The 26,245-nt window shown below is 42.4% G+C and overlaps 2 protein-coding genes across 3 annotated transcripts in view; both read left to right on the forward strand.

The window, feature by feature from the left end:
• Positions 1-7,167, forward strand: part of eogt (EGF domain-specific O-linked N-acetylglucosamine (GlcNAc) transferase) — a 34,315-nt gene extending 27,148 nt beyond the window's left edge. For both annotated transcript variants that reach the window (XM_042405650.1, XM_042405651.1), the window contains exons 12-16: positions 4,148-4,216; positions 4,576-4,637; positions 4,806-4,925; positions 5,324-5,426; positions 5,747-7,167. In XM_042405650.1, coding sequence (XP_042261584.1) covers positions 4,148-4,216; positions 4,576-4,637; positions 4,806-4,925; positions 5,324-5,426; positions 5,747-5,893 — 501 coding nt within the window. In that variant the 3' untranslated portion in view covers positions 5,894-7,167. The remainder of the gene's footprint in view (positions 1-4,147; positions 4,217-4,575; positions 4,638-4,805; positions 4,926-5,323; positions 5,427-5,746) is intronic.
• A 508-nt stretch (positions 7,168-7,675) lies between these two features.
• The window catches only part of tafa4b (TAFA chemokine like family member 4b), a 40,435-nt gene continuing 21,865 nt past the window's right edge, over positions 7,676-26,245 (forward strand). The window contains exons 1-4 of the mRNA XM_042402228.1: positions 7,676-8,388; positions 15,165-15,296; positions 25,104-25,261; positions 26,013-26,128. Of these exons, the coding sequence (XP_042258162.1) occupies positions 26,014-26,128 (115 nt within the window). The 5' untranslated portion in view covers positions 7,676-8,388; positions 15,165-15,296; positions 25,104-25,261; position 26,013. The remainder of the gene's footprint in view (positions 8,389-15,164; positions 15,297-25,103; positions 25,262-26,012; positions 26,129-26,245) is intronic.

A 26,245-nucleotide genomic window follows, 5' to 3' on the forward strand; every position in this document is an offset into this window, starting at 1 on the left:
CATTCTCTATCTATAGAACAGACACAATTCAATGACTAAACTACAGTCCATGTAAGACTTAGTGGTACTCTAAAAGCAAAGCAGAGCAGGTCATCCGTGGTCACCAGTGGTTCGGATTCAGTGTGCTCACTCCTGTGGCCCCGGGTTCGATTCTTGTTCAGGGAACACTTTACAATGCATTTGTTTTCAACATACAAATTTCCAACCTTTTGAAACACTTTTTATTCATATTGAAACCCCCCACTTAGGCTTGAGTGTGGGTTAGACCGCTTGACACTATTTTCCTTTGGTATTGTATTTTTCATTTAAGTACACACTTTTAAACAGATCAATCTGTTAATGGTATATTGTGTAACAATATATTTTAAATTCAGCCCACAATTTAGGGATTCAAGGGATTAAAACTCAGACTACGTTAGTGAAAGCTCCAAAACCTAAGCAGTAGACCAGCAGAGAAAGCCTGCAAGTATGTTTATTTAGTGTTCTTTAACACATGTACCAAAATAGCATGAGTGAAAGGGGCAACTGGTACAGAGTGAGAACAGAACTTTGACAAACAAATCAATAGATATATAATAGATTATATACCTTAAGTTTCAAGTCTCTGTAAGTTCAAATCACTGCACTGGAAATGGTGGGCAGTAACATCCTTGTATGTACTTTTTGGTCAGTTAACTTAAACATATGAAAAACAGTTCATCCTAAGAATGACCCTAATGTTGTCATACAAGCCCCATGTTGTGCTACATTTCCCTGGTGGTCTAGTGGTTAGGATTTGGCACTTTTGCCACCGCGGCCTGGGTTTGATTCCCGGTCAGGGAACAGCAGCAATAATTCTTCCGACATGCTGCTTTTCCACCAAAGTAGATATGTAGACATCAGTTAGTGAAGCCAGTGTGTGGTCAAGAGGGGTTGCATTATTTTGACCAGTTTTTTTGCTTTCTGTCCCTTTTTTGTCCCCCAATAATTGTACTGGAATTATGTCAGAAGGGATCTTTTAATGGCCAGTATAAACAGGTGGAGGGATTATAGCAAGAAAAAAACTGTTTTAATGCATATGTGAGGATTAAAGACAAACTTACAAAAATGTGAACCTATCCTTTAACATGCTCACTAGAGGAAATAGTAAGATGACAGCTATCGGGTTCAGGATTTTTTTTCATTTGATTGTTTTTGGGCATTTTATACCTTTATAGACAGTTTACAGATAATTACAATCAACCAAAGTCCCCGGCCAGACTCGTACCACAGGATTCATGATTGTCACAGGGGGCGTCCTTAGTGTGTTCATACTTGAATTTTTTGATTACATGGTTTTTGATCGAGTGCCTTTTATTCAGATTTTTCAGATCATTACAGTCAAATCTAAGTCTACTGTTCTACTATTCTGTCTGAATCTGGCAATGCCTTAGCCAAGCATTATGATCCTTGTTGATTGCAACTTAATACATTAAAGTCATTTATTCATATTCCAGTTATTTATCCACAAAAGTCATTATATTTCTGTGGTAAGACTTTATACAGCTTAGTAATATAAAGGAATCTTTTTTTTTAAAGTGAGCAGTGAACATGAGCTCACAGTGGGGACATTTTTGGAATCCAATACCAAAATTACATTTTCATATGTTGATGAAATCCTTCTGAAATCTCTTTGAAAATCTCTCATCAAGTACGACATGTTAAGTTCTGACAGAGGCCAGACCAAGCCAAGGATCAGGCCAAGGAAGAGCCATTTTGATACTGTATGAATCAACAGATTCTTGTTTAACCACCAATCAAGTTTTAGACTGGTGATCCTAATGTACTTCAAATTTGGCATGGACCAGGTGACAGAAGATTAAAACTGCCAACTATGAATCACTTGACCACCAGGATGCTACATGGCTACTTTTGAAGCAGTTGTCATGAACACATAACCCAGCTGAATATCGTCTAATTTGGTCTATTTCAACAGCTGGACACAACACCTGATAATATTACCTGATAAATATTTTTTAAAGTAATTTTTATGAACAGATTTAATCATGTTATCAGAAGAAAATACTATAGTTTGTATTTTGGATGTGGAGTTTGGAGTTTGGAAACTGATCTCACTGTCCTTGCAATTTTGAAGCTGAGATCAGGTTTTCACAGTAAATTTTATAGTGAATAGCAGACTTAGGGATAGAGAACCAAGTCCCTACACTGGCTAAAATCAGACATTAATGTAGGTGATCTCACTAATACAATAAACTCCTCACTGATATGTGTAGCTTACTAGTTTCTGAAAGAATACATGCACAAGTACTGTACATACATGCACACTTGACTCTCACAGCCATTCATTCACCTCCTTATTCATCTCCAACATATATAATGCTCTAGCACTCCTCACAGCTGTTTTATGAACACAGGTTTGAAGTGCTTGACTTTATCTTTTAGGGAAGCCCCCTGACAGTCGATCAGTCGAATCATCTGTCGGAGAACCCTCAGTCGACTGACATTCTTCAAGTCAAGCAGTTGTGTTTTTTTTTTGTTTTTTTTTGTCAATCAAATCTTAAACTGCAAGTGTTTAATTCATTTATTTATTCATTTACACTTTGGATTAAATACAGTAGCCTAATAAGACCAGAAGTTATTATTTCAAAGCGGACAATGCTTTGAATTTATTTAAAATTTTCATGCCTACTGTTTTTATTTTTTTCACCTAAAAAATAATTACATTCTTAAATAATTTAATTTGGTTATTATTCTTATTTGGATGTATTTATTAGTTTTGATGTTTAAAGAGAAATAAAGAAGTAGGCCTATCCTGTTGAAGAAGAGATGTCAGTTACAGTATTTCATAACAGGCAGTGCCGTGAATTTATTTTAAACTATTTTGTTTGTTTATTCAATACACATTTGTTTGTAATGAAAATAAAATAAAACTGAAAATAAATCAAATGAATTAAATAACAAATAGTTTTTAAGAATTTGAAATATAAGAGAAGAAATACATGTGTGCTACCTGTCTCATTATTCCAACAAATACATATGGTAGCCCGACATTATATGTTAGCAATTCAAATAGGCCGCAATTCAAATCTTGCATCATATGTAGCTGCCTTTTATTTATTCTTAAATGCTCAAAAATATGTTCCCATGACTCTGTTGCATTTAACTATTTTACTGTGGTTGAAATCATCACTGAAACTCATGCCAGTGGATTTTCTGATCACCAGATAGTCTATATGAAAAAAAGGAACAAATAGTCTAATCTTTGTATTGAACAGCCAAATCCACTGACAAAAATTCTGAGTCAGGTACTGCCCTAGTATCTTTATGACCAGCAAAGTCCGATGACTTCTTCCTTCTTGTGAATCAGCTCATTGGGTATTCATGACCCTCACTGGAAATATGCTAAAAGTGTTTTTAGTGAGACACAGGGCTGCTAGCGATAGCTGGTGACTGAATGAGAGGTGTTCTCGGCCCTGACCCTCTCCCCGGCTCCTCCTTTCATCCCTAGATTAATGGCACAGCTAGAGACTCGCACTGCTGCTCTCCTCTATTGTGTCCTATTCATCTGCCCTCACCACTCTTTCCTCCTATCTCCCCTTACTCATAATTTGCTCTGGTCTGGCTCTGTTCAGAATGGCATAATTTTCAATACTTCTTTAAGCAGAAGATGAAAAATTAGGTTGTGCTGAATACATACAAATATGCTCACTGCCTGTATTAAGTTGTTGTGGTTTGGTTGGTTTGTTGTGTTCAGAGGAGTTGTACTTTGTTGTAATTGTCATTACTTTGACTTAAGGATAGTGAAGTTACAATGCTTATATTTTACTGCCCTTTGTTACAACATTTATTGCACAAATGATGATACCTCCAAAAAATCTAAATACTCTTTCAGGACACAAGGTGGCAGTAGAAGAATATAGAATAAGAAGATGAATGTATGCACTGTATAAACTAATAAGAGCATATCAGAAAAGACCCTCTTTGATTCCACTTAAAAAAATTATTCATGTAATGTGATTTTACCTAATTTATCTGTTCCTCTGTGCCATATAAAAGAAACCTTTGAAGTAGAAGCCTTTAAGTTATTTTGAATGAGCATCATGTTTTCCCAGACGCGTATCTTTTCTGTCCTTGTCTGATTGATTATTGGGTGCATTGCTGTTTTCAGGAGGGGCGTGTTCGTGTCACCCTGCTGGCTCGCAGCACAGAATACAGAAGGATATTAAACCAAGTGGAGGTGAGTCAAGCACCTCCCTCCCTTCCTCCTTCCCTGCTTCTGTCTCTTTCTTTCAAGCACTTCTTCTTTTCCCTTCATCATGTTCTGCCACCTGTCCTCCCTTTCCTTTTTTCTGTCTCCCCATTTTCCTCTTCCCCTCTTCTTGTCTCTTTCTGTTTCTTCACTCTATACAACCCTCCCACTCCCTCTGCCCCTCCTTCCCGCCATTGATTTACTGCCTGCCTCTGTTAAGTGCCTATTTAAAATCTTATTTGCTATAAACAGTATGAGTAAAAAAGGCTTGTGATTTATATGGTCACTGCCCATATTTGTTTGCTCTCCCATTGATCAAAGAACTCATCCTTCTATTGTTATTACAGCTTGTAAATGCCCTCAAGACTGTGCCACTACTGGAGGTCAATGTGGTGGACTACAAATACAAGTGAGTTATAGAGTGTTTGCCACATTACTACAGGAACTATTCAATGCAGCATTGGTCAGGAGCGGTGCTGCGTAAGAATACAGAAAGTGTGTAGCTTTTGAAATTGTGTAATGGTGACAGTGTTTACTCAGTGAAGATGATTGATGCATGACTCCCTCCGTCCTTTAGGGATGTTCCCTTCCTGGAGCAGTTGAGGATCACCCACAACTCTGACATCTTTATAGGGATGCATGGGGCGGGTCTTACACACCTCCTCTTCCTCCCCGACTGGGCTGTCGTCTTTGAGCTGTGAGTGACACTTTGTGTTTGCCTGTGCGTGTGTGTGTGAGTGTGTGTGAAAGACAGAAAGAGAGGGGAGCAGGGAGAGCGATGGGTTTGGCAGAGCGCTGTGCCCAAAGTTCCCCTCAGCCACTTGGTGTATGACTGTGAAATACTGCCTAATTAACCAGGCATTCATCACACCTGGCTACCCTGGGTAGGGAAACTTCTTGGAATGTGTGTGTGCGTGTTTGTATGTGTACCTGTAGGAGCATGTGTGGGAGTGTTTGTGCATTTTGGTGAGTGACACCGAGAGAAAGCCACAGTGCACATAGAACGTGCGCGAGAGAAAGATGGAGCAAGAGAGAGTGAAAGTGAGGCACACCTAGGAGAGCAAGAGATAAAGTGTCTGCATCTGTCCCTCCCAGATATAATTGTCAGGATGAGAGCTGCTATCGAGATTTGGCTCGGCTGCGGGGCATTCGATACGTGACTTGGCAGACAGCGGACAAAGTGCTCCCACAGGACAAGGTAGGGGAAACTCCCGTACCAGCCATTAGCTCCCCGACACCTCAGCATGAGCTTTCTCAATTCATCTCACCTATCTCACATATAAACACGCACACACACTTACACTCGTACACACGCACTTAATTATGTGTGTGAGCAATCATAGGCAAAGCAGAGCAAACACACATAATTCATTTCTCTCTTATATTATCTCTTGCCATCTAACTGTAAGGACAGCCTGACAACACAAACACACACATTCATATGCTGCCATGTTTTTGTTTCCACACACTTTTATATGTCCATTTACTGTATACACTTTGCTCTAACACTTTTCTCAGGGTCACCATCCCACCCTTGGGGACCATCCAAAGTTTACCAACTACTCCTTTGACGTGGGGGAGTTCATGCGCCTTGTGCTGGACGCAGCCAGTTATGTCACACACCATCCCAAATGGCAGCGTCGTATCCTTCATGATGAACTCTAGAGTCTCTCGGAGTGGGAGTGGGGAGCGTTCAAACATCTGGCTACTGAAGAACCCTTAAATTATACACACCTGGCTACAAACATGAACCTGCCCAAAAGACATCTTGACATTTGCAGTGTACTTTTTGTGACTATTTTAAAGTTATACATACACCAGTGGACGTCGATGGTCTGTCGGGAGTATTTGTCAACTGCCCGTCCGCTGCTTTGATAGGTCTGGATGAGTGAAAGCAGTATGGCGGACAACTCGGGTTTGAATAGCTTCCACCAGCTCTATTAGTGTCAAATCAGTTAAAGGACGAGCCGCGTGCAGTCGAAACATCTGGGGAATGATAAGATGTTTGCTATGTTTCTTCATTACCTCTGCTGTGTCTACTTCATTCTATGCAGACAAAGTTAGCTAATGAGCAGCTGTTTCGGCGTCTCTTCACATGCGACATCTTGTCACCTTTGATCAGTGTCACCTTGACGCGAGACTCGTCAGAGCTGTTGACAATCGCAGTTTCTGAGCACATCCAGAATACCTTCTTTTAAGTTTTTTTTAAGTTATGCTCATCACAAACACTTAAAACTCTAACAATAAGAGATGGAAAGTCAAGAGACATTTTCTTTTGTATCAGTATTCATGTTAGTATGCATGCCTGTACAGTGACACTTTTAAACAAATTTTAAGTATTGTGAAACATACATTCAAGTATTTATAGATAAAATCCAACACTCCATTGTTACACAAAACCTAATGACAATAATGTTGCTTTTGTCAGCTGAACATCACAAATATTGCACAAGCTTTTTAAATGTAACTGTTACTATTGCATCTTTATTTACAGTTTACATGTTTTTCTTTTATAATTTGTCACAGTTATTATTTAATTGTATGTCTTATTGGTTTTATGAAATATGCCATTGATACTGATGTCTGTTTTATTATAAATTCCTTTGCATTTTACCAAAGGAAATTCATTGTCAGTATGGTCAAATGATGAGGGTGCTGCTACAATCCCTTTTCCTAAAGCCTTTTGAATGCTGTTAATTGGTCTGAAATGAAATGAGCACAATTTGCATTTAGTCTGGTGCAAAGCAAAAGAGTATTTTGAGAGTTAAGAAGATCATTTTCATGTTTCTTGGCCTCTCTGTGAGCTTGATGTTTTATTTATCAATGAAATCATGTTGAACTGAGTCAGACCTTTTTGGTCAGGGCTTTTCTAGACTTCTAGGCAATTTCATATTCAAAAGCTGTGTAATATTTTTAAATAAATAATTCTAAAAAATGCTGAAGCATGTCCTCCAGTCTGTGCTGGCCATGTTAGGCATCAGAGATTTAATTCATCTTAATTTAATCAATCATCTTTTGAAGTCTGACCTTGGAGGGAAAAAACTGTAGTCTCTGTCTTGCCAGTTCTTGCTGATGCCAGACAGCGCTTTGCTGTGGGTTTCATTATTTTAGTGAGCTCAGGTCTAAGGAGGGAAATGGCTCTTGCGCAAAAAGGGCACCAGTTCAGTTTTTACTGTCACCATAATAAATCTGGATGACCTCAAAAACTACCCGAGTTATCAGTGACGCTTCACAGCCACACGGGGGCAGTACAACACCACACATGAGGCCAAACCCTCATCCTCCGCTGTGTGATCGGGCCTGTCAGACGCGTTCCAACACCGTATGAAGAGAGAATAATTTATTCACTAATATATCCAAAAGGGTCATAGGACCACAATGTTTTTTTCAAGTGTGTTTTCTCCAATACCACAAGTTTGGTGTCAGCAGTCGTGTTTCTGCCTGAGCTTTGCGGATGTAGTGTATGAACTTTCTGAGTATTGACAGACACCGGGCCTGTCTGGGATGGACACTATTTATGGCCCTGCTCAGGTTACTGCCAGTGACCTCGTAAAGAAATGAAGAATCTCTATGCACGGGGGGGATCAAAGGCAGATGAACCAAGATGTCTGTTCTCATTAACCTTCATGGCAGCTCCAAATCGATGACCAAGTCTTGTTTTTTAGTTCAAACCTGTCTGCTGAATGTATCCAAAATCAACACCCACTCCACCCTTCTACCTAAATTATGAAGCATATCACGGTGTACAAAGTGTAACACCCCCTCCTCTGTATGTGGTGTAGTCGACGTGATGGAGCACAGTCTAACCTTATACTTGCTCCACCGACCGCCAGGGCGCAGCGTATGTGTGCTTGTGTAATTAGCGGCGTTGCTGGCATCTCTCTCTCTCTATCATTAACAAACAGGCCCCACATTTACTGCCTCAGGCCCTGATTTGGGGTCCTCTGGAAGTTTACCACACCAAAGTTCTCCATCAGCTATTCTTGGACGGCATTATTTTGCCGTGCCGTGAGTAATAGTGTGTTTTCCCTCAGAAATGTTGATTTTTTTTTTTTTTTTTACCTTTGTAGGTAAAACACAGGCCTTATGAACTGAAGAATAGAGCCTTACACGCGTCAGGGCATACTAGCTCAGGGAGCCTGAAGTTTCGTCACCAAGCTGTGAGTAAAGTCATTAGATCACTCCTGGGTCGTGATTTACACTTTCAAATTTGAAGGAAGTTTATGCGTCGTGGTTTTTACGAGTTCGGGGGAAAAAAGTGTGCGATACCCCACCAGCTGCTTTGTCTGACTGTTAGTGTCCTATTTTAGTTAGTCTGACATTTCTGCAGTCGTATTCTGAAGGTTCTGGTCCATTATTTATACAGCTACGTGTTCCACACCAGCATATATTTGCTTTATTTCCTTATTATTGTCTAAAGCTGATCTTACAGCAATTTCTCTTCGTGTTTTGCAACGCGATCATTAGCATAATCTAATTTATCTTAAAAAACAAACACGTCTCACCACTGAATTCAGAAGAATCAATTACAAACCGCTCATCTTACCTTGGCCACTTTTTCTAGCGTCCCCCTCCCACCACCCACACACCAGATAAACAATATCTTTCAGAGGGATTAATGAAGGAATATCGATTTTGGAGGAAGAAATATTCCACAACTTATGAGCAGATATCTCCCTAATGTTTTTTTCTCCCCTGCGCGATGATTATTGGGAGAATATATCCCGGAGGAGATCCTATAACCCCGCGACTCTGACACACGACACGCCAAGAGGCCTTCAGCCGCTACTCTTACCTGTTCCGCAATACCACAATATTCGAGGACGACTTTAACTCAACCATTTCTGCTTCTCAAGACTTGGACACTGAAACGGGTACGTACCGTGAAACATGTTAAGAAAACGGATGGTTCTGTAACAGCAGCTGGAAATGTAATGCTAAGTATAAGTGAAGTAAATTAAATTTCACACCTTTCACCCTTTCTAGTCCAGTAAAGTGTTTATGGTGTGGTTTCATCTGACACTATCTGGTCCCTCTGAGGAAAGATTGATGAGATACAGTAAGTGCTATGTGCTGTTGCATCCATTAGCTGTCTCACTTTAAGATACAAGGCCTCCGATCCCCTATTGAGACGCACTTGTCCAGAACTGTAGACACAACCACTTGCCGGTGCAGACAGGATATATTAGGCTATGTTTTATCAACTTTCTGGTGTTTTTTTTCTTTTTACTTAAGCTTTACACAGTCAAACTACTTTTGTCTGTTTTGTCTCCGTACTGGATTGGCTGCTTGACAGCACAGTAGGCGCGCAGAGAAACACAGTGACAGGACAGTCTGGAGCTGTCCAATGTACTGAATTTATGTGCAGCGCGTCTGGCACTGTCCATGGTCCTGAAACTAGGATTTCTATTTTAGTTTAACTTTTTTTCTTTTCTTTTTTATATCTATATTCTAAGACCAAAGGACTGGGTATGCCATGTAAAGTCCTGGCAAACCGAATCAATGTCTAATCTGTTCTCAGTTAAAAGTCAGACAGATCGATTTGTAATAGATTCAAGCCTAGCTTAATCCGGTGAAAATAACATACAGCACTTTCTCACTCGACATGCACAGCTAGCAAAATGGTCAAAAGTGGTTAAGGACAGTACCTGACAAGGTTGTTCGTGATTACAATCACACAAAACCCCGGAGTTCAGCAAGTGTGCTCCATGTTGCAATCCTTGCATTTCCATGGTGCATGGCCGCTTTTGCTTAGATAAGTTAAAAGACACGTCTCTTCCAACGGAAATGCCTCCACTGACACGGCCCATAGCATGGCCCAGCAATGCTGGCAACAAGCAAGACATCTGAATGTATCGGATACTCTTCACCATGGGTCGTTAGCAGACATCGACCCCCTCTAAGTCTTAACGACTGCAAATACAGCGCAAAGCAATCAATCGCCATCAACACACTAGAATTTTCTAGGGATGGAATAATTGATAGGCTGTCTCCTGGTGCGTAACGGAGAGGCGGCGGTGATTAAATTCTGTTTAACATCTCGGTGGGGGGGTTTAGATTTACACCATCCGCGCGTATGGCCGAGCACAGAACCAAGTAGGCTATTGATATCCGCACACCGTCTGTAACATAATCGAAGTGTAGAGGTGAGGTAGGCTATTATGTGATGAGGAGGGGTCATCGACTCATGCACAATATAGCACCTGTCAGTCAGTCCAGAACTGTTAGAGCCGCTCCTCAACTCACACACACAAAAACACTCACACCAGTTGCAACCCTGTAGCAATGGCGTGAAAATTGATGGGTAAGGTGTGGCCTCCAGCCTGTGGTCATTATTAGGCAAAATCCTAATAATTTGGACAGAAATCAGTAATACGCTCATATATATTGTAGTCACATTTCTTACTCATAACTTAAGAAGACTCTATTCATGTAAGATTTATGACAACCTTAAACCGTGCGGTGTACAAATAAACTGTTGGTAGACTGATGTCATTTGGGATTAACCAAAACCACTTACACCCAAAACACTCTAAATTTCTTATTTTTCGTTAAAAAGGTGAAACAAAATCGACCATGTAGGGTCAGATCATTCATTTGGCCCAGCTGAATAAATTGTCAGTTCTGTGCGTAATCTGCTGTCATATTTCAGGTCACTGACACAGAAAAGCAAAGAAACAAACTATAAAAGTTGAGACTAAATGACTTGCTGGGATAAACTCTTGGCAGTCTGTGAATGGATGTATCCCATCTCTCCTTGGACATATAGGTACAGAATCGTCACCCATCCCCTCCACCCCAAAAGCCCAGGCTACTTGTAAACTACATGACATCAGCGAGCAAGAGGGGGTGTACTTGGGAGCTGGTGAACTGGGCGGGCGCTGTTGCACGTGTTCTGAATGGGGAAGACGGGCTCGCATCGCATTTCTCATGTCCAATCGATCCCTGCTCGGGAGGAGCGACGGGAGCGCAACTATCACTCCTGCATCACAATACCATCACTCTCATCAGCATCTCTCCGGCGACTATAACGCCTCTGTGTGACAGTAGCGCGCAGGGGATAAACTTGTGTGGAGTGTTCGCCAAAAACACCAGACCGGCGTCTTTTGGGGGGAATTACGCACTTTTGATGACTTTCTCCTCAGTGTGATTTTGAGATGGGACGCGGCGAGATCATGGCAGATTGGACCACATCGCTATTGCGCGAGCTCGGTGTTCTCACCCGGCTCCGGAGGGCTGGTACTCTGGCGTGATAGTGGCCCTCTTCACCTCTGCTTCGGTCTGTTTGGCGCGGGCTCCGGGAACTGGACAGGAGGCTCATAAGGATTGCCCCGAGTCTGGAGAACACAATCAGTGGAGTTGAAGCTGAAAGTGGCAAAGAGCTCCACTGTCTCACCTGGATCCTTTATAATTTCCTGTGAACATGCCATCGAGTTTATAGATTTCGGTAAGGTGGTGTTTTTTTTATTAAAATTCAGCACTTTAATTAGTATAGATTCACATTTGAATTGCCTATGTCTTTTTATGGCGCGCGGTCAATAGGCTAATGAAACGAGGATGGGGTCAGAGGGGGACTTTGGCTGTGGGGATGTGGAGCATTTTCCATCGGGAGAAGGGGAGAGAAGGAGTGGTGACTGGCTGCCTGGCTCACTAAATGACTGGTGAGCTGAAAGCAACTTTGATTTTCTTGGCTCAGAGCGCAGCGAACACATTTTTGCTGAGGAACGATTTCTTAAAAGAACACCAGGATTTCCAGCGAAAACCTCCCTGATCTTCCAGGTGACTCCGCTCCCTCTCCGCGCGTGATTGCCATGCGTAAAAATGGAACACATAATGTGACGATCCAAATGGGCATCAATTCCGCTGATCGTGTGTAGCGCGCGTACGCTTTCGGTGAGGGCAGGCAGGGAAGATTGAGGTGAGATTGATGCAGTGTTTCACCACTGCGAGGTTAAATAAGCGATCGGTCGGAGCCCGGCGCTGCTTAGTAGTGCTTATTGAGTGATCTGCGAGGCTGATCCGCTGACCGGGCTCTTTTCACGCGCCTTCTAATCGCTTTGCATGGATCGTGATCGGCTGGGGATAGAGAGGAGAGCGCGCGGAGCTCAGACATATGGGAGAGAAATGAGGTGCCGCCGGGGGTTCTCCGGGCAGATTGCGCACGGAGGCAGGGAGGTGTGTTGCAGAACCTAATGGGCACACTCTATTGGGCGCACACGCACACTCTCAGCGCGCACAGACACACTCTCTTTCTCTCTCGCTCCCTCTCTCTCTCTCTCTCTCTCTCTCTCTCTCTCTCTCTCTCTCTCTCTCTCTCTCTCATGCGCACACACACAAACTGAGAGGGGAAAATTACTTGGTGCATGTTAATGGGCGCAGTAATGAGACCCAGCCCCTATCGTGTTGTAATTGTTAGTCATCCTTGCCTCCACCCCTCCTCTCCCATCCCCTCCTTCCCTCCCTCTCTTCTTATATCTCTCGCTGTCCCGCTGCACGGCTCTGCAATTTGTACTGTATTGAGAGAGTGTAATTATTTCCCAATTGTTTTAGCGTGCGGCACTGGCACTCAACAGAAAGTGGTGTCATTAGTTTGACAGGGCGGACAGGAGGCAAGAGAGGAGAGACTGGTGGAGAGGATCGGTCCAAGGACTTAATTCTCATTGACAGTCACATTAACACAGGTGCAGCACTCTTAATCCTGAGGAGATTACTCTCTCCAACCTGACCCCCTGTCACCCAACCGTCCTCCACACACACTCACACACACACACACACACACACACACACACACACACACACCTGTATGAGGGTGGCACTCGGATGCCTGGCGCTGTTGCTTTTCCTGTCCATAGTGGATGGCCTCTCCACTATCTTTGTCACCCTTTCTCATCTCCTCACACCCATCCTCCTTCCCTCCCATTGCACTTTTCACAGATCCACACACACAAAAATTCACACACTTGGCAATTACTCCCCCACTCCAGGCTCACGCCCACCCCCCCACCTATGGTAGCTCCCAGCGGTGGGACAGTTGGCATCCTCAGAGGGCCGTTCAGCTCTACATGTTTCAGCAGCCTCCTATCTACTTACCCCACAGAGGGCTGTTCAGGATGACTGGCTGAGAATGAGGGGGGAATGTATTGTGTGCATTTGTGATTGTGCACGAGGACATGGCCAAGCAGAGAGGCGACGGATGGCTGTAAGGAGAAGGGAGAGCAAGGGAGGCGAGAGAAATGAGCTGGAGAGAGAGAAAAAATATTTGTGTGAGATGAGGCGAGGGAAAAAGATTGTGTGTGTGTGTTTGTGTGTATGCGTGTGTGTGTGTGTGTGTGATAGACTGCGTATATATGAAACGACCTGTGTGTGTGTCTAGAAGGAACTCTGCACAATGGGATCTTGTGTATTTGTGTGTTCTGTATGTGTATGTGCGAGGGAGAGAAAAACACTGCACAAGTGAGATGATGATGATGGTGTGCGTGTGTGTGTGTGTGTGTGTGTGTGTGTGTGTGTGTGTGAAAGGCGTTCTGGGGGATATGCTAGATGAATAAGCAGGGATCAGGCATGTAGGACTGGTGAGGTGACAGCAGCACGACAGATTGGAGATCACCTCCACACACACTAGCATTAACAGACTGACTGTGATGAATGGATACTTCCTGACTGCGAGGAGGAGGAGGAGGAGAGGAGAAAAGAGACGAGAAGAGAAGAGAGGAGAGGCAGTCTTTCATGTCATGGGCAGAAAGATGGAGAGAGGACTCTCATTTGTAAATGACAGTGTCCTGGACAGCTTTTCATCTCAGGCAGTTTCTGGGTGTATTGAGTCAGAGAACATGAATAGGCGTCATGCAGAAGCAGTGGACAATAACGCCTTCACTCATCCTCATGAAATCCGGTTCAGAGAAAATCCACTGTCTTTTCTCAAGCAGGAAAGACGTGACTCTAATAGAGGAAGGAGAGAGATAATAGATCAATGACTGCGAGTATTGCCTCTGTATGCCTCTGCATAGCGTGTAGCTGTTTCTTACCGCAAAACCACAATTGGACAGAGGTCATGACCCCTAGTAAAAAAGGGTAAAGTTCAGATGTTGCTGGCAGGCTACAGTGGTAACATGTGATACCTCATTAACTGTGTGTAGGATTATTCAAAAATCATTGTCCACTTTTCTCTGTAGCTAATGGATTCACACAAATCCCATTGTGTATATGGCCCAGCAGTCTTTCAATGAGTTTACTGTCATAAGGATTGGGTAGTTGCACCTATAATGTAATCCACATGCATTACTAAATTGAATTGTACTCTGCTGGAATACTCAAAATAAAAGTGATTTTACCTTTGGTGTAGTCTGACTCAAGAAACTAGAAACTATTCACTTCAGTAAATACACTTTGACTTTGTTTCTGTTTACAACTATAATTGATCACTGTATTAAAATGAGCAACATTCTGTTATTGTATTAAAACCCTTTTAGAATTTTGAAAAAAAAAACAAAACACAAGAACTTTGCTGTAATTCTTTATGTATTAATGTGCTTAAACTGTTTACCTGGCTCTCTATCTGAAGACATTTGACATAACACCATCGTTATCCCTTCACAGACAGGGATCATGGGACAGCGATGCGTAACTACATATAAAGTCACAGCCTACATCACTTTACATACATATCAATAAAACAAACTAAACACACAGCTGATCCAACCCTAAAAGGTGTGGAAGATAATTCTAAAGTTCAGTTTTAATTTCATGCAGCAGTCACTTTGTACAAGTGGGGACCAACTTGTCTGAACATTGGAGGTCTCATGTTTGAGCTCCACAGCTGTGTGTTTTCCTTGTCCTCCATTCTCCCCTCTGTCAGTCAGTCAGTCAGTGACAGAGAGGCCTTGGTCACCTGCGTGCCGCCATCACACTCTCAAGACTCTCTAATTCCATCTAACAGGCCCTGCTTTGACTGACAGCTCCTACTGCCACATGGCCTTCCCCTGTCCAGCCCAGAGAAGACTGTGAAAGACACAGCAGCCACGTTCAAAATTACTGCTCTCATGGCTTGAAAGTAATTGACAGATTGCAGGTTTGTGAATTATTGTTCTTTATGTGCCAAGTGCATTTTAAGAGTCTGTCATGTTGCCTATCATTGAGGGACTTTTTTTAAAATAAAAAAAACCCCATCTGTTTGGAATTTTAGATGAATTAATTTATGTTTAATTTTAGTCATTTTCAATTGGGAGAGGACGTTGTAACCCTTTTGCTAAAACCGAAAATAACACCACCGCCTCAAGGTGATTTTCTCCACAGCTCCAACTCACTTTGACCATGACAAATCTCCCTAAGTGATAGTAATGATTGTAATTGAACAGGCACAGTTCCTTCCCACAGTGCTCTATCTATCACCTTGGATGCAATCTGCTGCTTCCACTCGTGTGTGTGTGTATGTGTGTGTGTGTGTGTGTGTGTGTGTGTGTATGTGTTTGTGTGTCCATCTATGTGTGTCTATGCAAGAGACGGTGCATCCCTGTTCACTCCCCTCTGGCAGCTGGCAGATGTGCTAGTAACTGTGAGCGACAGTGTGAGTGTGTGGGAGTGTTAGTGTGTTTGTGGGATTATGAAAAGCTCCCAGCATGCGCTACAGTGTGGGTCCACTGTGAAGCCGCTGCGAGGAAGCGGTGTGGTGGTGGCAGAGCCTGGGGCGGTCATCACAGCAGCCCTCAAACAACACCGCGCCTCATGAGGGGAGGACGAGGGTTTAACCCTGTGGGATGCTGAGCATGAAAGGGGGAAACGGTGGAAGGATGGGGGAGGAGAGGAAGAGAGAAACAACAGAGAGGGGCAAGAGAGAATGAGGGTTGGTTAGGATGGTTATGGATGTGTGAGAGAAAGGAGTATGGGTAGTCAGGACTGAGGGGAAATCTGTCAGAGGAGTGAGTGAGTGTGTGTAAATGTGTGTGATTGTGTGCGCAGTAGATGTGTGTGTGTGTTTGTGTGTATGCTGGAGGTGATGGCTTTGTAATGAAAACAGCAGGCAGCCAGTGGTCGAGGGTCCCTTTTACTGTCTGACTGATGTCAGTCACCAGCGGACAATAGCCTCCCTTGGGGATGGCTGCTGGGATGAGGGTGAATCATTTTCCGTGTTTGTGTGTGACATCCACACTGCCAAAATGTATAGAGTTGAATGTGTGTGTGTGTATATGTATGTATGTGTGTATATATCTAGAGTCATTTCATATTCATTGTAATTCATCCAGGAAGAGGGTTTAACATTTTTGTGCATATCTCATCAACAATTAAATAACTTAGAATTCTTGATGCGCCATCGAGCTATATCTTTTAGTTTGATTTGAATTTATGAAAGTGAAGGTGAATCACATGTCTGCAAATGAATGTACTTTTTAATGTACTGTATTACCGTAATCACACTGTGGGAACAGTTGACATAGTCACATTATGAGGACTTACCTCCCATTTGGGAACAAAAAGCTGGTCCTCACAAGGAACACCATTTGATTTGAGGATTAGTTTGGACTTTGTTTGTGGTTTGGGTTGAATTACCTCATGTAATGATTGTCATTAAAGTTAGGGTAAATCGGGTAAATAGGGTAAAAGTTAGAGTAAGTTAATGCAAAGTCTTCCTAAATTATAAAAACAAATGTTTGTGTATTTGTGTGTGAGGTGGGAATATGCATGTACAAGTGTGAGTACCTTTGTATGAAATGTTTTTGATCGTGTACGATCCTTGTATGGACTTGCTTTGTAAGACTGCGAGAGTGTTTGTGTGTGTATGTGTGTGTGTGTGTGTGTGTGTGTGTGAGAAGGAGAGAGAGGGTTAGAGGCCCTGCTTGTCTCAGGGGAGCAGAGTGATATGGTGTCATGCTCTGGAGCCCCACAGACAAATTAATTCACTTATTGACACTGCTGACACGTCTCAGTGACTTTGTAAAATGAACAATTGATCAGGCTTCCTCTCTCTCCCTGCTCTCTGTCTTTGTCTCTCTCTTGCTCTCTCACACTTCATTTTCCTGACCTCTCTCTCTTTCTCTTTCTCCTTTTCTCCCTCCTTCTCTCCCTTTCTCCAGTCTGACTTCCTCTGCAGGTTTCTGCCTTTCCTTACCTTTTACTTATTTCCTCATCTCTATCCAGCTCTCCCTTTCCTTTGGCTGGCCAGTTGACAGGCGTGGCACGTACAGTAATTAATATAATTACGTGCAAGCTGGTCATTAGCAGCAGAGGGGACTGATATAATCAAGATGTCGGTTCGTCTGCATATATGAGTTTGTGTGTATATAGATGTGTAGAGATAGCAAAAGAGCGTGTGAGTTCTCTCTGTGAGGGAAGCAGAGGTTGTGAAAGCAGCTGCGAGTGAGCTTTATCTGCGTGCGTGTCAATTGATTTAAAGCTGTTGTGTTAAGAGTCGGCCCAGAGTTGATCTTCAGTGAGAGTTTGTCTGTTGCTTTTCTCTGGGCCAGAAGAGTAGCTACAACTACAGAGAAGCCGAAGCTCATAGAAAATCAAAGCAGGCTCCACATCAAGGTTGTTCATTTTCCATTAATCATAATTTGAACACGAAGCACAATGAATGGCCACTGCTCTCGAGAGACTCACTGTCAGGGCCTCGGCCTGCTTTTGTTTGGCTCTGGGCTGACATTCGATACCAACAGCCACAGAGGAAGGGTCCAGTCAGGGTTGGCAATACAAAGAAAGGAGCAGGGATCAGTGAGTATGTGTGTGTGTGTTTGTGTGTGTGTGTGTAAAAACTCTGTTCTATTACTAGGCTAGGCCGTGCTGTTGCCTTTCCTCCCCACTGTGGTTCACTATTTCTCTTCTCTCCTCCTTTTGATACTTCATTTCTACAAGTTGGAAAGAGAAGAAAAACATGGGGGCAATATGGGAACTGGTGAAAAGAATAGTGGCTCAGTGAAAGATTGAAGAGAGGGAAGATGAAGAAAGAAAATAAAGTAGCACAATGTACACAAAAGATTTGGTTTCCCATTACTGGAAAATTATAATGTTACCAGCGTTAAGATTAAAATTCTCATGAATGATTACAATCCCAACGCTAATACTAAGAAAGTCTGGTATTATTACTTTGGCACCGATAGCAAATAGAGCCAGGATGTGAGAGGCAACTTTAAATTTGCATTTGCACATGATAGTTTGAATAAAATGTTTAAGTGTGTGTGTGTGCGCATGTGCTTGCATGCACAAGGGCTGGTGTGGAATCATTCTGGCGGGAAACGTATCTGCCAGGAGGAAGGCAGATCAGTAGTGGAGACAGAGAGCTTACTGAGTGAGCATAACAGTACATAAAGATTGCGCTTCACCATTCTAAATCACTTTTTTATCACAAAAGCAAGCTGCAGCCAGCAAGAATAAAAGAGGAGTTACAACAGGGGAAAGGCATCAATATTGCAGATACCTAGTTTGTCTCGGTTGTGTTGATGGGAGGAAACTCTTCCGGAAATGTGTGTGGGTGTGTACGGTCATCTAAAAGTGTCTCCCTTGCTTTCCACCTTTCTATCCATCTTCCAGTGCTGAGGGACACTGACTTTCAATGGCCTTTTATTGCTTTATTAGAGCGTGCTGGATTTACAGCCCGGGTCCTGCCTCTGTCTGTCAGCGGCTCTGAGGAGGGTTGCTCTGATCTATGTCGGCTCATGCTGGCTGTCTGGGATTTAAACGACATACTTGTAAAGAGGAAATCAGGGATCGGGCCATGGCCGCAGACTTGTTGTGTTAGGGAGCTAATGTTTATTAGCCTGTTAGTGTCTGTGCTTTTTTCCCCTCCATAAAACAAGTAACAGCCTACATCTGCCTCTTCCCCTCCTCTATTTTAGTGGAAGAGGTTGTTAAAAGACTTTAATGAGACTTGCAAGCAATGTGTGAATGTGACAAGTACATTCAGCAAAAGCAGACTGAAATAGGCGATGAAACAAATAGTACACGTTTTTGGGTGATGGACTTGTTTTTAAACTGTGTAGGAGTTTTTTGTATAGCTGTGTGTTTATGTGGACATTTTTGTGTGTTTATTAAATTATAGGTAGATTCAGACCTGTGTATTGGAGAGTGCAAATGTATACATTATGTAGATGTGTGTGTCAATATAGGATGAGTCTGCTAACGTGTTTGTATGTGTATACCAGCTTCCTGACATGAAACATGCACTTGCACTCCATGAAAGTGGGGGAGGACAGAGAGAGAGAGGGTGGGGGGATTCAGGAGGTGCTGAGTAGAGATGGAGTGGAGTTGGTGGAAAGAAAATGACAAAGGGGACAAAGAGTAACCTTGGAAAACACCAAACAAGAAAGACAAAAAAAAAAATAGATTCATGTTGTGGACATGCACATGCACACACACACAAGCACACACATATTTTGTGGTCACTGGATCCTGAAACGACAAGGTGGGATTTGGACTTAAGTGCAGGCAGATCAATTGAGCTGTAATGGTACCTTAGTGCCAAGGCCGTTCTCTGAACTCTGCAGTCAATAGCAGAGTCAGGTAATGGTCCTGAATTCAGACTTAAACTCACAAATCTCTCTACTCTTGTTCTCCCCACCTGACCATTTCGCCAAATAGAGGATCCTCCATTTAATTGCTTGTTGGTTTATTGTACAATACAGTAAGGGAGGTGTGTAGCGGTATGGATGGATAGCAATGTTATTATTTGTTTCTCAGATGGCTTCTGACCTTTTGCTGTATGAGAATCATATGTTATAAAATTTTACAACATCTGTGTACCTTATATAGGAGCATATAGTGCTCAGTTATGGCCACTGTCATACAAGACTGTACTTAAATATTTATACATGCTGGTTTAGGAGCACATATTTACATAAAGGGGTTACTAAACTACCGTATGCAAAATACAGTGATATGTAAGTAAGTTGTGTCATTAGTAGTAGTATAAAATCAGCAGAAACATGGTCATAAAACTCACAAAAAACAACAATTATGCATGCGCAATTTGTATTAGAATACATTTCACAACATGTATAATTTTTGAAACGGTCTGGTTTGATATGGATGTAGAACTGTGGTTTGGTTTAAGCGTGTTTGTCTGTCATGGGTCTGACTCACATGCAGTATGTCCAAGATTTCTACTTCACCGCCTCTGCCTAATGCCATAGTCGGAGGAACTCCCATGCACATTCACACAATTTCTTACATGCATACACACACATGCACGCACACACACACACACACGCACGCATGCATCCATGTACACGATCATGCTCTGGGATGCGTTCATTTAAGGTAAAGAAGAAAATTTGGTGCGATATGATTAGAACTTGCAGTTGGACGGTATTGACTTTGTCAGTAGCAGACAGAAAACAGTGGGAGAGAAGAAAGCAGAGATACTCGTCCGCACATTGATAAAGGGAGTGGAGGGGAGAAAGAATGCAAGAAAGAGAGAGAGAGAGAGAGAGAGAGAGAGAGTGAAACACAGATATATGGAGGCAAGGATGCTGTAGAGACCAATAGTGAGAGACATAAGAAGGAACAAACAAGAACCAGGAAAACAGCGTGAACATAAGGGGATAGAAAAATGTAAGGGCCTCTGGCTTCTGAATACATACTAGTGTGTTAATTTAAGTTTGTGTGTGTGTGTGTGTGTCTGTGTGAAAGTGTGTTTTTTGTGTTCGAGCGCACACCTCTATCTGCCCAGCGACCCAGAGGAAATGGCGAGGAGCCGAATGCTGTAATGGTTTAGAGTCGGAGGCAGACAAATATATAGAAGCAGAACATTACACACCCTAACTGAATGTTAATACCATGCATATCGGCAGAGATCTGAAACGCTTCACATAAGATTCCACTGGGCTCTGTGCTTTCGCCCGTTTCATTTTCAATATCTTTCCGCCTTAGGGAGATGCACTTTGTTTTACACTGATATGCTTTTTGTCTGCTTGGTCTGTGTCTAGGGCACAGAAAATCAGCATACTGAGATACTAGTGTGATTCTTGTGTGGTCTTCTTCAATCTCACTGCATTACTATTTTCCACACATGCACACTGGAACTCAACCAGAACCCATGTAAACCCATATACTGATATTTTTATGCCAGTATCTGGGATCTACTTAATTAAGTATTCAGTAGTTTGCAGAAAACAGTTTTGTCAGTTTACTCTGAAAAAAAAGATGCCAAAACAGAATTTTGAACATCACATGACATCAAAACTTTTTTCTCAAAGCAACAGACAAAATTAATTTGGCAGTGTTAGTTGCACACTGCAGCACACGCTTTCTATTAATCACTGTACATGATTAATAGAAGAAGAAACTCCAGGACACAACGCTGCCTTTGAAGAATTATTTTGCAAGGCTTTACTGACTTGAATCACTGAAACTGACTAAATTAAATTTTCATGGAAAATTAAATTTCAGGTTTACAGACTGTATGTAACTGGGGTCATGAAGAATCACTCTCTCCACATGACCCAGCAGGCAGTATATGTGACAGTGTTAAATATCTGATATTAAACTAAAGGCCACGATTGGTCTAATGAATTGGCCAGCCAATATGTCAGTCTAACTGTGATGCACATTCATGATATGTGAGTGTGTGTGAGAGACAAAATAAGTAACAGTGTTGATTGCATCACACAACACAGCAGTGTTTGGTCAGTAGTTGAGCTTAAAATGTAGAGGAGAAAAAGAATTATTCTTGTGGCGGTATAAACATCTTTACTCAATTTCATGGCATTCTGTTCATTTGGGTTTTGACATTTCATGTTTACAAGTGGAGATCTTTTACTGATGGGGAAAGCGTAGGTGATCACCTGCCTGACAAATAGGATTTGTTCTTTGTAGGACCAACATGCGTATCGAGAATCAGAGTTCCAAGTTAGTTTTCATGATCATTGACCAAAATCAAACTTTGACCCTGTAGGTCAGGTAATCAAAGACTTCATGATGGGAAAATCCACAGTATTTATATCTATATTGTCAAGCCCATATCATACATTGTCTATTATCTAAAAGTCTGAAACAGACTTTTACAGATACATATCTCATTTCTGTTTTTGTCATCAAATCTGATAAAAAAAAAAGCATGTTAGGGAATGCAATTACTCCAGTGAGAGATAACACATCCATTTAAGACAGATAAACCACAGATATTCACAAAAGCCCAGAGACAAACACTGTTACATACTAAACAGGTGACACCGAGGTTATCAAGTAATGGTGCAGTTACTATTCTTTGCAGGAGCTCAGTTCTACTGAACGGGAACTTCCTGTACTGTCCTGACAAATGATATAATCTCCGTGACTGCATGTTACTGACTAACAGCAGAGTGTCAGTGACATCTCCATCATGCAGAAAATGTTATGCTGTTTTATTTTTGATGTGCAACATTCATGTTTCCTGATTTGGCAGATAAAGTCACTGACACTTTATGTTCACGCATAATTTTGCGAATTAATGTGTGCATGTGCATGTTTTTGCGATTGTGTGAATGTGCTCGGAGAGTGCTGACAGATGTTGCTGTTTGGATGCAGGGCACACAGATGTATTTGTGGCCGAGGTGGGATTGTCTCATTGCATGTCAATGAGCCCCCTGTGTCACTCCTGTGTGATTATTGCAAGAAATGACACAAATCAGCCTCTCAGCCCACAGAGACACAGAGAGACAGAGGAGGTGGAGAGGGTGATAAAGGAGTAGGGATAATTTTGGAAAGAGTGAGACTTGATGTTCTCAGATAATCTTGATCACGTCTGTGCACTCTTTTTTAAATTGTGTGTGTGTGTGCGTGTGTGTATGTGTGTGTTTGTGTGTGTGTTTCTGTCCTTACTGCTGCCAAAACCAGTGACACCTCACAGCCATGATGACCAGCTGAGCCCCCACACACCTCTGCCTTCTTCAACATATTGCCTCCAGGGACACTTGGGCCTTTTTGGTGACATGAATGCTTTGTATAAAAATGTGTGTGTGTGTGTGTGTGTGTGTGTGTGTGTGTGTGTGTGTGTGTATGTGTGTGTGTGTGTGTATGAAATTGTGTTTCATACACACAATCCATGTGTGTGAGCTTGAGACCCAGCAGAGGTGACAACATCACTGTGACTGATGGGACTCTTTGTCCCTCAAGTCTTGACGAAAATGAGCTGCATCTGGAGACCACACATACATACACACACATACACACACACATGCACTATTGTGCTCTTTTAATGAGTGTATCAGAGAACAAAGCTGATAAAAATGCGCACCATGGCCCAGCCTTTAAAAAGAGAATAAGAAATGGGCTACTGTGCTGCCATGCAGCATGCCTAATCACTCCGGCACACACAGCACATGCACCTTGCATACTGTACAGGAATGGACACACACACACACACACACACACACACACACACACACACACACACACACACACACACACACACACACAAATAAATCAACAAATATGCACATTGCACACAAATAAATAAACACACAAATGCAAATCTAGCTAATACACAAATATATAAATACTGTACATGTCACTTCACTCCGTTGTAGAGGATGGATCTGACACTGTTTCTGCATTTGCTTTCCACTTCCTCTGCACAAGCATATACTTAAGAGGCACTCCTTACACACATTCAAACACATCCCCTACTTAACGCAAAGTGTATCTGTGTATCATTCTACTAACATAATATATAATCCAGTATATGATCTGATTCCTCTACCATCCATACTTTTTCTCTTTACCATAACCTTTCACCATCATCCCCTTTACATTTCCTGTCCTGTCCTTTCAGTTGTCTCTTACTTGACATCCCATCTTTCTCTTCCTGACCTGTGTCACTCCTTGATATTGATCTTTGTTAATAGTCACACTTCATATTCAAACAGTACTTCTGTTCATTAACCCTGTCTCTTCTTCTTGTATCAGAGGTATGTCTTCTCGATCTTTTGACTGAGTAGTGCCTGTTGTTGTTGGTTTGTTCCCCACTAGGGGGCAGTGGCACCACACTGATGGCTCAGTAGAGGTATCAGGCTTGGTTGGAGCTGACACATTCCCAGGAAGTTTCTGAACATAACAGTGGACTGAGCTGAATATCAATGAGTCATGATGAATAATGAAGGTTCGAGGAGGGGAGAACATTTTGTTATTAATGTGAATCTGTTGTCTTTCATTTAGATTGCAGAGTTAGTCCTTTTGTAAAGAGAGGTGTGTTGACACACTCTTACGGCAGGATGGTAATTTACTCTTTGTGTGTGTGTGTGTGTGTGTGTGTGTGAGTGTGAGTGTGCAGAAGTGCACATGCATCAGAGGCTGTCACTCAGCTGTAATTAGGGAGAGTCTCTCCTGCTGTCATCCGACACTGTTTGAATTTACCTTGCAAACACTGTGTGTGCAAATATGTGTGTCTGTGTGTGCGCTGGCATGTGTGTGTGTAGAGCTTCAACTTGTGTTTATGGCTGGTTTGATCATCTGATTTGCGGCTGGTGACTGTTTTAGCTGGGAGGCTATTCTGAGGGTTTTTCTTATGTACACCCATTTTGGAGTCAATTTAAGTTTTACCTTGTGAGGTGCACTCTTTAGTGTCTACTGTCTATGTCCATCTGTGTGTGTATGTGCGTGATAGAGTATGAGGAAATGTGGGGATGTAGGAATCTGTTAGTGTTTGGTAGACAGAGAGGGCGAAGCTGTGTGTGATGTCTAGAGTGGGGATCACATTCAGCCTGGGGGTAGGTGAACCTATTGTAAACAATGGATCTGACAGAATCTAGGCCTTCACATCTCTACCCCCGTGTGTGTGTGTGTGTGTGTGTTTCTATGTATGTGTGAGTGTGAGTGTGTAGACCTTCATACAAGGCCATCGGAGGCCACTGAGGAACCCCAGGGCAGACTGGCCTCTCTGACCGCATGTCTTTGTACCTCCTCTCTCCAGGGGCTTCTTCTGGTTGAGGTGAGGAAGAGGAGAAGCAGGAAGAAGACGAAGAGGAGGAGGAGGAGGTGAGCTGAGGTGTGAGTGAATGCAGCCATGGCCTGCAGACCCTGTCCGTAGAGGAGCTAGTCAGTGGAAGAGAGATTAAAGACAACCAACAGGTGAGATGAAATCCAAGGCGGGAAATATAACAATAAAAAATACATCTAGCGCCACAACTAATCAATATGTTCATTATCGGTCAATCAGTAGATTATTTTTATGTTTAATCGATGCATTGTTTAGTCTATAAAATGCCCGTCACAAGTTTTCAGAGCTCAACTAACAATAATGTCCATCGAACAGTCTCAACACCAAAGATACATGATGATTAAAACAGAGAAAAGCAGCCCATCTGGAACAGGCATCACAACTGTTGTTGAACTGTTTTTCTGTTGATCGACTAAGCAATAAATTGAGTAGTTATTTCAGCATTAACAACATCCAAACCACATATTATAAATTTTCTTTCAATGTTAACCTTTCACGACTCATAAAGTCAATTTTTTCATAACTGTCTGTTCCTGCTGCCGGAAGAAAATTGGAAGCGTTAATCCTAATGTAATACTAATGGGCATAAAGGATGCTGGTGGCACAGTGGTGCTGCTGGTTATTTACCCACATGGACTACACTGTACTCTATGTGTGGAGTGAAAGAAAAATTTCCTCAGGTCTATTCTGCTCTCGAGCTTGTCATTTTCTTCCTTTGACCTTTGCCGGCTCACCTCTCACATTGTTTCTTCTTGTTCGAAAAGCAAAACTTGTTGTTTGCTGCTTTTTTTGGGGGGGGTTCTAACCTCTTCTCATGCTCTCTTCGTCCTCCTCTCCCCCTTTTGCTCCCTCATTGCTCTCTCTCCTCTTTCCCTCTCTCAGGATGAAACTGTTGAGGAGGTCAGCTTGGCCTTTGCAGGTGGCCTTCTTCGTTGCCTTGGTGATGCTCTGCGTTGACCCCGTGTCCGCTGGCAACCGTAACCATCGAGGACCGACAGGTACACCAGGTCTTGCTCCGAACCCCCACCTCCAACACCACAAGAGGTTAATTACGCTGTCACTGCAGAGGTACAACACATGTTCCCTTAGGCTGCCACTGACTGAGCCATTCTGAT

This window comes from Thunnus maccoyii, chromosome 3 (assembly GCF_910596095.1).
Source record: "Thunnus maccoyii chromosome 3, fThuMac1.1, whole genome shotgun sequence".
Classification (NCBI taxonomy): Eukaryota; Metazoa; Chordata; class Actinopteri; order Scombriformes; family Scombridae; genus Thunnus; species Thunnus maccoyii.